At 43.2% G+C, this 10843-nt stretch overlaps 1 protein-coding gene across 2 annotated transcripts in view; it reads left to right on the top strand.

The window, feature by feature from the left end:
* Nucleotides 1-6753: 6753 nt before the first annotated feature.
* The window catches only part of KIF5C (kinesin family member 5C), a 73080-nt gene continuing 68990 nt past the window's right edge, over nt 6754-10843 (top strand). For both annotated transcript variants that reach the window (XM_083578892.1, XM_083578893.1), the window contains exon 1: nt 6754-7463. In XM_083578892.1, the coding sequence (XP_083435018.1) occupies nt 7338-7463 (126 nt within the window). In that variant the 5' untranslated portion in view covers nt 6754-7337. The remainder of the gene's footprint in view (nt 7464-10843) is intronic.

The raw sequence follows: 10843 nt of genomic DNA, 5'->3' as shown, positions 1-10843 counted from the left end.
TGGGCACCTTGCATACGTATTTATTTCACAATGCGGAGAACAGTTTGCATATCATATTCCGAGGTTGAGCATGTACACTTGCACCTCCATCCAGCAACACATAGAAGCTTCTCGAGGCGCATGACTGGCTGGATCATGGAGTGCATGTGCAGAAGGTTGCTGCATGGAGCTGGATCTCTGTATCCAGCACTTGAGGCTGCACGTGTGAATCCCAACATTGGACTGGTACCGTGTAGACATCATTGAACAAATAGTGCTGTAAAAGTCAACTTGGTAGACTGTGGTAAACACTGGGCATGTGCAGAACTGTGTGGGCAACACACGGCAGCATGTGCCAATCTCTTCATTGGGGCTTGAATCTGTTTAAAGGGGCAAGTTTTCCTTCATTTGTATCGATGTACATTAGTGCATATTGCACAAGTAACCCCTACCTCATAGCTGTAACTTATGCTGCACCTGCTTTTGCAGAATCATCTAAATAGAAATTTACTACTCGAATTATGTATGTGGCAAAGAAAACGACAAAATGCTTCTCTAATTTTAATTGTTTCTGAATTTATATTTTTGAAGTGAGACAACATATTTAAAGTAACAAGTGACATCTGAATTAGGCTGCCTTTAGGTTTTATTATATTATATTACATGGTTTTATGTTGTGCCTCTTTTTTTTTTAAAAAAAAAGTATAAATCATGTGTGTATACCATGTTATTAATATACTTCCATCAGTTATTATATAAAGAATCGTTATCTGTTCTAAAGTAAAATGCATTGAGCCTCTTTGCTTCTTTGCTGCCAGAGTTTTCAGATTGTCTAAAAGTAGGAGAGAGCCAGAGGACATTCCCCCTCTTGGCAACTAATAAATTCCTGGAGTTTTTAAAACATTACAGAGAAGGAAAGAAAAGGATTTGAATGGCTTTTTCTCAGAAGAATTTTCAGCATATATGTTATCCTTCCTCATGCTTTTGTGAAGATTTGCTTGTGAAAAAAGGTAAGAAGTTAATGAATAGGTGACCCATGCTTGACGGCTCCATACATACTATTGAGCCAGTCTAAATATTGGATGTTGGGTATAGGATATTGTTTGTTAGCAAAATATAAATTGTCCTGAAGAGCCTACCGAAGTACTGAACTTGGCTCCTCATATCTTCCAAATAAAACTGAACATCTAACCACAGTTCAAGCCATGAAAAACTGGTATATTGAGGTCTGCTTTTCCTTCATTTTATCAGTCTGAAGAATCACTGCTAAAGAAAGAACCAATAATTCAAATATATATGGAATTTTGGTTAATACTCTGTGGGCAAAGGGAGAAATGATGGCACATAAGTCCAGCTTCAAGGTGCTTTTCTGGTAACCATCCTGTTTAGGAGCAGGATTTGCATCACTTTCAAATCATACGCTCTATTTTGCAACTTCAGGGGCGAATTCCAACTGTTATGTAGACAACGTGGCAGCAGCTGTACACAGGTACCTGCAGATTAGGGGAACATTGAGGTTTGCAGAAACAGAAAAAAACAGGCAAAAACTAAGGGGCGGGGGAGCCCTCATCAACTCAGTGGTATGGAGTGCTGAGCAACTGAATGAAAAAAATTGGCAACCAGGTGGAAGGGAAATTGAATGAAGTTGAAAAGGAAGAATGGAAAAAGACCTACATAGTGATAAAAGAGTACAAAGAAAACTCCTAGCCTGGGTTGTTCATTTCCTAGTTCTAACTGACCAAGCTATTTTTAGATGCTCCCAGGGATGCAAGAGCATAAATTGATGGAGAAATCCAGTATTTTAATTAGACCGGGCACCAATATGTTTGTACCACACACACACCAAAAAAACAACAACGAAAGGTGGTATGAAGGAAGATTATTTTTCTAAATTTTAAATGTATTAAACTTTTCTTTTAAAAAATAATAATCCTACTAATGCCAATTCCAAAGCAGATGCATTTGGGAGTTGGGAAGGGTTCTCATTGATATGTTGTTGGTCATTGTTTGCAACAATCGGGCAGTGTTGTGCAGAAGTATTAGATCTCTGTTGCATGTGCTTAAGTTGAGGTTGGAGTTAACTGGGTGAGTTCAGTAATCTGCAGTCTATGCTGCAGATTGGACTGATACGTAACAACCCTGCAGTGTAATTCAGTCAATTCCTGTTACTGGTTGAAGGTCTGTGCTGAGAGTGAGTAGCCCAGCCCTGCAATATAGTCAGTTGTTAATACATGAGATAAAAAGTAAGGGTGGTTTGGATTCCCCGTTGAACAACCCCTATGGCTTTCATGTTGCAGCAAAGGACATTCAAATTTGGCCCCTCGGTTCTCCCTGGCCAAGCGCTCAACTGTATGCAGAAGTTTCATGCTCTTACTTACTTCCATGCAGACAGGTTGTGCTTTTTAGAAAATTAAGACCCCAATTATAGCAGAGAGACTCCTGTTAATATGCTTTCATTTTATTCAGCCACTTCTTCCACAGAGTCAGGAAACATGTGCACACCAAGGGTGGGACTCTGCAACATTTGAGAAGGGGCTCTGCTCATACCTTTTATTAGTACCAAGAAGACTGCTGCCACTGTAAGAGAAGAAATATCCCAAGCTGCTCAGAGTTTGAGTAGGGAAACGTGCCAGTTAGAATTACCAAATTAGCACAGCAGTACCTAAGATGTGGAGCCAACAGCTGAGTGACTTGGGTTCATGTACTAGTACTAGTCTAGTGGATTACAAAATGTTGGTATGTGTTCCAAACCTCTAACTTTGTCCCACCATGCTACATACCGCTAAAGGGCTTTTAATTTGCAAATTTATATTCAGGAAGGACCCTGAATATGTAATAGCCACTTTTTGAGCAGCCTTTGTTTTACTTCCAAACTTTTAGGCACTTGATCACCCAAATTCACCATTAGGTGGAATGCTGTCATTGCCGCATTGAAACCTTTCTACTGATTTTATACAGCAGGTAAAAAGGCCAACCGTGAGCTGAAGTGGGAAGAATAAACCTAGGGGGGAGTGAAGTCAGGAATGCAATTCAATATTCTGGGGATCAATTAGCAAATGAACCGGAAAACATTGAGGTTATTTAAAGTAATCCCTCAGAATGCCGTGTTTTGTTCTTTAATGTTTATAAATTATTAAGGAACGTGTGGTCCAGGTCAAAATGTAATGGATTGACTGTTTGCCTTTGAGCAGAAACAAAACATTGACTACCACTATGTTAAGAACTGTGACAACTTGCCTGCCTCAGTGTATGTGTACTTACTAAATTAATCAATCTACAAATCACCTTTCATATTGATAGCCATCCTTTAGTGGCAATCAAACTATACTAATAACAACAATACATTCTGTAATTTAATATTATAAACTATTCATTCTGGTCAAAACAGCTCTGTGATCTGTGAAGTAACAACCACTTGTCATATGACAAACTTGTCTACATAGAAAACGTTTTATGCAAGACATGACACTTTCATGTTGACACTGTTGCACTGCATTATCACCATGTGATGGTTTTGCAACACTATCTGGCAAGAAGCCACAGCTAACTTCTTCCCAGGGATTTGATACATAGTTTTTATAAAACATTACAATGGTTGCCTGGTGCACAGGTTGTTTGTTGTTTTCTCAATAAACTTCCTGCATTAATAATATGTAGCAGATATCGGACAAAGATGCTAAACAAATGAAGAAAATATTCCTGGTTTGAGCCGGAATGAAGCCCTAGGACCTAGTTTCAAGTCTCAGATTTCTCTAGAATACAATGTATGAATTCAGATTATAAATGAATAGATACGGCTAAGTTCTATTTGAGTATATTTTTCCAGATATCAATAGTCCTTTAGAAGTAATTTGTAATACTGTATAGCTTTCAAAATCTGTCTATCCCATTCTGCGGGTCCTAAAACATCTACTCTTTAGGCTTATATGGCGGGTTACTTCGTCACAGTTAAAATATTTTAGGCAGCACTCAGCTTTAAGCACTCAGCTTTACACTTTCCTGTGTAATAGATTTCCCAATCTACCCATTGGCTAGATTGTTTTTCTGTGCAGTTTGGGGTGATGGAAATTAGGACGCCAATCTAAAAATATGGAGTGCCTTTCCTCCAGCAATTAGCAGCTACAGATAGTCTGCTCATCTAGAACTTGCAAGTAGGACTTCTGGCTCAAAGGACAATTCTTTCAAACCAATGCTTTAAAACCCAGGATCTCTGATGAATACTGGGAATTATTATGAAGTACAATGTTTGAATTATTAGTGAAAAGGTATAAAGTCTCGTCTTCATGAAAACAAGGCTGCAGAAAGGACAATATAAGGAGGTGACCTAAGAATAAAGGATCAGATATATAAATATGAATCCTCCATAGATAATGGAAATAACTATCTGAACAGCTCATATATATATATATGGCTGAAAGTGATGTAAGACATTTATAGTTTGAACTTATGCAGATATACGCAGAAATAAACCTTGCTAAGTTCAATGTAAGCATGTATAGCCTGACGATTCATCCATTCATTTGGTACTTTTTCAAGAAGCTTACTATACCTTATTAAGCTAGCATCCTGAGCACTTATAAGCATCCAGCTTAATATAAGGTCTTACAAAACACCCCAAATCTAACATTTTTGGGTCTCATTGATCATAATGGAACAAATATTTGTTGGAAGGTATTTGGGTTAACAGCTAGTCAGATCAATCTGGTGTGCACTGTGAAATCCGAAAGGATTGGGTGCATGAGTTGTTGCACAGGGGCAACATGACAATTTATGTACTGCATTGATTCAATAATAAAGAACAGTGTATACAATATGAGTTTGGTGCATGCTTCTCTGAGCTCATTGGTGGGAAGGCTGAATAACAATGAAATAATCTTGAGTGCAGTGGGAACAGCAGAGGAGAGGCAACACTAAGTAGCAGCCTTGTCTACACTAACAGAACCAAGTAATATACTTTGCATAAATATTGCCTATCAATTACTACTAAAGCTCAGATAGGCCTCACAAAGGAGGAGCAGATCTATAATAGGTGTGCACTGATCATTAAACACTGTAACATGAATAGGAAATACAAACAGAAGGCAAAGGACAGTGAGCAAACACTATTTTTTTTAAGTACATGTTCAATGAAGCCTGGAGCCACCATAAAATTATGATTCGCTTGAGCTGGTGCAACCAACTTTATCTTGGAAACATGTTCCATTAACTTTTTCTAAGTAGCAGTGAAGTAGTGCTTTGCTGACAAAGCAAGAATCCATGAAGCTGCGAGAAAAGCAAAAGGGGAGCAACCCTATTGGAAAGACTTGTGAGGAGGCAAGTCAAATATTTAATTATTAATATACATATTTTAAATTTTGTAATATTCAGATGGTTCCAGAGAAGTCATGGATAGTTGGGTACCTGTCTGATTGAAAGGATTGTTGTTGTTGTTGTTTAGTCGTTTAGTCGTGTCCGACTCTTCGTGACCCCATGGACCAGAGCACGCCAGGCACTCCTGTCTTCCACTGCCTCCCGCAGTTTGGTCAGACTCATATTTGTAGCTTCGAGAACACTGTCCAGCCATCTCGTCCTCTGTCGTCCCCTTCTCCTTGTGCCCTCCATCTTTCCCAACATCAGGGTCTTTTCCAGGGAGTCTTCTCTTCTCATGAGGTGGCCAAAGTATTGGAGCCTCACCCTCACGATCTGTCCTTCCAGTGAGCACTCAGGGCTGATTTCCTTCAGAATGGATAGGTTTGATCTTCTTGCAGTCCATGGGACTCTCCAAGAGTCTCCTCCAGCACCATAATTCAAAAGCATCAATTCTTCGGCGATCAGCCTTCTTTATGGGCCAGCTCTCACTTCCATACATCACTACTGGGAAAACCATGGCTTGAACTATACGGACCTTTGTTGGCAAGATTGAAAGGATTACCAGAGTAATATACCCAACGCCACCCAATGAGCCAGTGATGGAGAGCAGGATTTTTAAGTTAAGTAAATTAAAAGTAAATTAAAATGTGAAGAGGCAACATTAGGAAGATCTCAGAAAGGGGTAATAATCATCATCAGTGCTTTTTTCTGGGGGTACGCAGGTATACGCATACCCCTAAACTTTTTGTGGAATCTAAGTTTGGCCTCATTGAGGGGCAGTATTTCAGTATGAGTAGGAAAATGAGAATACTGCTAAACATTTTTTTAGAAAAAAGCAAATAATAATAATAATAATAATAGTATCATCCTTGGCAGATAATATTACTTTCACAAGTTGTTTCAAGCAAGGCACTCTAAAACTAGCATGCTTAAGATACTATATGCCGATATTGGAACTGTGGAATGGGATTGCGTACGAGATTTGAGGAAGAACTGCAACCTTCTCTTTTAGGCAGGAGGCGTCTGATTTTCAGTCTGACGGGTGATTTCAGGCTTTATACATGCTAACATTGTGCCATTCTGCTTTGTTAATTGGAAATATATTTTCTATTTGTATTTGTTAGAAGTCCTTCAGGTGCCAAAATATGGCAAAACGTTAGGAGAAGGGGGCGGGGGGAAAGTTGGTGGTGGGGAGAGTGAAAACCACCTCTCCTCCCATTCCTTCTCGCCTCGTCTCTCCGGTCCCCCGCTCTCCCCACCTGTCGTTACAAGAACTACAACTCCCAGGATGCGCCAGGAACGTCTCCCCCTCCGGCCCGGGAGCTTTGGGAGGGGTTGATGTAATGCAGTGAAGTCACAAAGCCCTTGAGGGTGGGGGAGAGAGAGAGAGAGAGAGAGAGAGAGAGAGAGAGAGAGAGAGAGAGAGAGAGAGAGAGAGAGAGAGAGAGAGAGAGAGAGAGAGAAGGTGGTTTGCTGGCGGGGATGCAGGATGGTGGCGGCGGCAGCAGCAGCAGCAGCAGCAGAGCTTGCAAAGCTAGCAAGCGGCTCCGGCGTTTGAGTGGACAGGAAGTGGGGCGGCGTGGAGAGCAAAGGACCCAGCTTCATTATTTTTTTTATAAAAAGGCTTCGAATGACCATATGCATTCCTGTAGTTGGATGTTTTTATTTCGCGGCACCGGCTGCCCCCCTCTGAAGAAACCCTCGAGGGGCTGAGGCTGGCGCCCCCCCACCCCACTCCTCACCTCAGGCCATTCCCGCCCTTTTATTTATTCTCCTGCCTAAGTTGCTGGCGCTCGCCCGCCGTCGTGTGAGGCAACCGGGCATGCCTCGTTGCCGCCGCCGCCGCCTCTCCTGACCGGGCTGGGCTCCTTCCCCTGCCGCTCGAACACCACCACTCCCCCGCCTCCCCCCAAAAAAAGAAACGAGAAGCCGGGGAGCGGGGCAAAGGAGCGGGCCGTCCTCGCCACGCGCCGTAGGTCAAGGCGCCGCCACCTCCTCCCCGCGCCGAGATGGCGGACCCAGCCGAATGCAGCATCAAAGTGATGTGCCGGTTCCGGCCCCTCAACGAAGCCGAGATCCTCCGCGGGGACAAATTCATCCCCAAATTCAAAGGCGAGGAGACGGTCGTGGTCGGGGTAAGCTTCCTCGCCGTTGCCTTGCTTGGGGTGGCTTTTTTGTTGTTGTTTTGGTGAGGGTGGCGGGCGAGGGAGTTGCCTTCATTTTGCCCCCCTCCCCGCTTCGCCTCAGGACCTTCCCTCGCCTCCTGCAGCAACGTGCAGAGAGAGAGAGAGAGAGACCCGCCAATTTCCTCCCGCTCGGCAACATTGCTGGGCCCCCTGCCTGGCGTGCCTTCGCACTGCATTGTTGTGCTCCTTCTTCCTCCGCCCATTGTTCCCAACCTTGGCTGCTGTTCTGGAGCGACGGTGCGCTTGCCTTTCTGTGTGCTGGGTGGCTTTCCCATCCAGGCTCTTTTCATTCACCTTGAGCTCCTGGTGCGGGGATGAGATTGGGAAACCCCTTCCACTCACTTGCCGTGGGAGGAAAGGTCGCGCCCCGCCTGGGTGTCTTCCTCCCTTACTCCTCAGACTTGGAGATCAGCTTGGGGGTCCCAAAGGAGAATGCCTCTGCCTCTTCTCTTTAGCTGGAATAGATACCCAAAAGCTGTGGGAAAGGGTGTGGGTAGGTTTTGTTGGGGGGGGGGGGTTCCACGAAATATAGGTGTTTGGTGGTAGCATTCCCCCCCTTCCTTTGGGGATGCAACATTTCAAGCCATCTCATGCGGGTGAGCATAAGAGGAATGGGACAGCCAAGTGTATTGCGGCAACCTTTTCGAAAGCCTGACATTTATTGTGTCGTGAGCCTTTTGTGGGCTAAGAGCCCACGTTGGCAGATGCATGGCACAGTTGCCTTCAGTTGACAGATAGGCATAAATAGGTCTAGAGAAAGTAACTGCAAATGGTGGTGCAGAAAAGGCATGAAATGCAAGCATTTGTTTATTTAATGTTTCACTCCCTTGTTTAGCTTTGTATAAGTGCCCATTTCTTGTCTTATTGTCCTTTGCTCCTAAAGGCCAGATACTACATTTAATTCCTACATCTGCCAAACGTTAGTGCCCTGCAACAAAACACCCCCCTTCAACCCTTTCTGGATGCTTTCTGTAGGGGACACCCTGCCATGTAAGGTACTGCTTGGCTGAGTTCCTTGTTTTCGTAGCCGCAGCAGAGGGCAATGGTGGGGAACTGAATAGAGTCAACCCCAATTGACTCTTCCAGCTGCCTCCCTTCCCTCCTTGCTGCTGCAGCCTTCCAATCCCCAGCATTGATCAAGCTGATGTCATCTGGATCACTGGGCATGCTCACATGCTCCCTCCTGATGCCTTTGACTGATTGACAGGTGGCAAGAAATTGCTGAGCGAATTACAGAGGTGGAGGAATTCCCACCCCCTCTGCCAACCCAGCTTGTGTTTTCATGCATTTTTGCAGCCCTGAGTTAAAAGCATGCCAAGCTGCAGTCTCTGCAGACAAGAGCAAAATTTATGTATTCCATCCAGAGATGCTCAATCGTTGCCTGCTGTGTTCATTTCCTGCTCTTCTTGCTGCATTATGGGGAGGGAGAGAGGGAGGGAGAGAGAGAGAGAGAACCTTCGCTTAACAAGAGTTCCTTTCCTTATCACTTACAGGATCATATTGGCCTTGGCTGAGACGTTTGCTCTTCCTTTGTCCTAGATGTGCTGGTGTGGGTGGGGGAGAGGATGCCTATATATCTGACCTCAACTCCAGAGGTATCTGGCCTTCAGGGCAATTTGTGGTAATTTTCTCCTTGCAATATGAATTACCTAATAGTCTTGTAATATGAATCTATGGCAACCTTCCACCTGAATTCCCCTGAATAATGGCAACCTTCTGCCTCCATGCTAACATTTTCAAAATGTGTTCCAAGGAAACTGGTTTAATTAGAAGATCAGTAATGGCAGACAACGCAGGTGGCGCTGTGGGTTAAACCACAGAGCCTAGGACTTGCTGATCAGAAGGTCGGCGGTTCGAATCCCCTCAACGGGGTGAGCTCCCGTTGCTTGGTCCCAGCTCCTGCCAACCTAGCAGTTCAAAAGCACCTCAAAGTGCAAGTAGATAAATAGGTACTGCTCCAGCGGGAAGGTAAATGGCGTTTCCGTGTGCTGCTCTGGTTTGCCAGAAGCGGCTTAGTCATGCTGGCCACATGACCCAGAAGCTGTACACTGGCTCCCTCGGCCAATAAAGCGAGATGAGTGCCGCAACCCCAGAGTCGGTCATGACTGGACCTAATGGTCAGGGGTCCCTTTACCTTTACCCAATGGCAGACAAAGCTTTCAGCTTGTCTGCCCATTACTGGAGTTCCTGGTGGTATGCAGCTGTGCACCCCAGTGAACTGAGTGTGCACCAGAGAATATACCAGAGAGTCCTCGACAGATAGGTGGACTCTTCAGTGGACAAAGTCAGTGTGGAAAGCATTTTATTAAAGGAATTGAAAGCTACATTTCTAAAACATTGGTGGGCAGCTTCTTCAACAACATTTGTTTTTGTTACCCTTGTATCCTCCCTCCTTTACCTCTGGACCACAAAGCGACATTTGAGTCTCACAATAACTTTGAGAAGGTAGGGATGGCTGAGAGAAGGTGACTGTCAAAGACAGATTATGTTCAGAGGTGTGAGAAGGGATTGGTGCTTCTATCATAACAGGTTTGTGAGTATGTAGGGCAAGGTCCCAGGAACAATCCCCTGGCATCCGTAATTGTTAGCTGAATTCTTATTTGAACATTTTTGTTTTTTATTGTATGGTTGTTGTCATTGGAACATTCTGTGGCAGTATTACTGGTAATTGCATGTTGTCTAAAGAAGTGCTTTGTTTTTCTTGTCTTTAAAAATATAAACATTCCTATAAGATTTGATAAATGGACAATTTTTATTTTTTTAAGAAGAAGAGTTAAAAAAAAACCAAACCAACTATCAGTTGATAAAGCAAAAACAAATCTGTCTGGTTATTTGATCTTTACTGGTTAGTTGATATCTACTTCTCTTTATTCTGCAATGAGAATTTGCCCCCCACTCTGAAATGGTTGTTTTGAATTGTCAGTACACCCATACCCAGTTTTCAGAGTTACATCAGAGCTGGACTAGGAAACTTTAGTAATGAATTAAGCACTAGCCAACTCTGTTCATTTCTACTTCTGGTCTATCAACCACAACAAAATGGCAATATATATTTGTATGTGGGTGTAATATTTATGTTGTCGGGGAAATGGTTATAGGGCTTTGTTCTAACGAATGATTATTCTAATAGGCTTACTTCAGTACTCTGCTAGATAATTTTTACTTGAATTAGTGAGCAATTAGCCAAACAATAATTACAGTGTTTGTAGGTGTCATTATGTTTTGCTATTTATGCTTGGTGGTTCTGGATGCAGCAGTGATACTATTAATTGCATTTGGTTTTGCCCTTGGATACTTAAAAGTTCTATCACTAAGTAGCTTTAGAATCA

Source organism: Podarcis filfolensis (assembly GCF_964270895.1).
Source record: "Podarcis filfolensis genome assembly, chromosome: 1".
Taxonomy (NCBI): domain Eukaryota; kingdom Metazoa; phylum Chordata; class Lepidosauria; order Squamata; family Lacertidae; genus Podarcis; species Podarcis filfolensis.
This window is presented reverse-complemented; position numbering and strand designations above follow the sequence as displayed.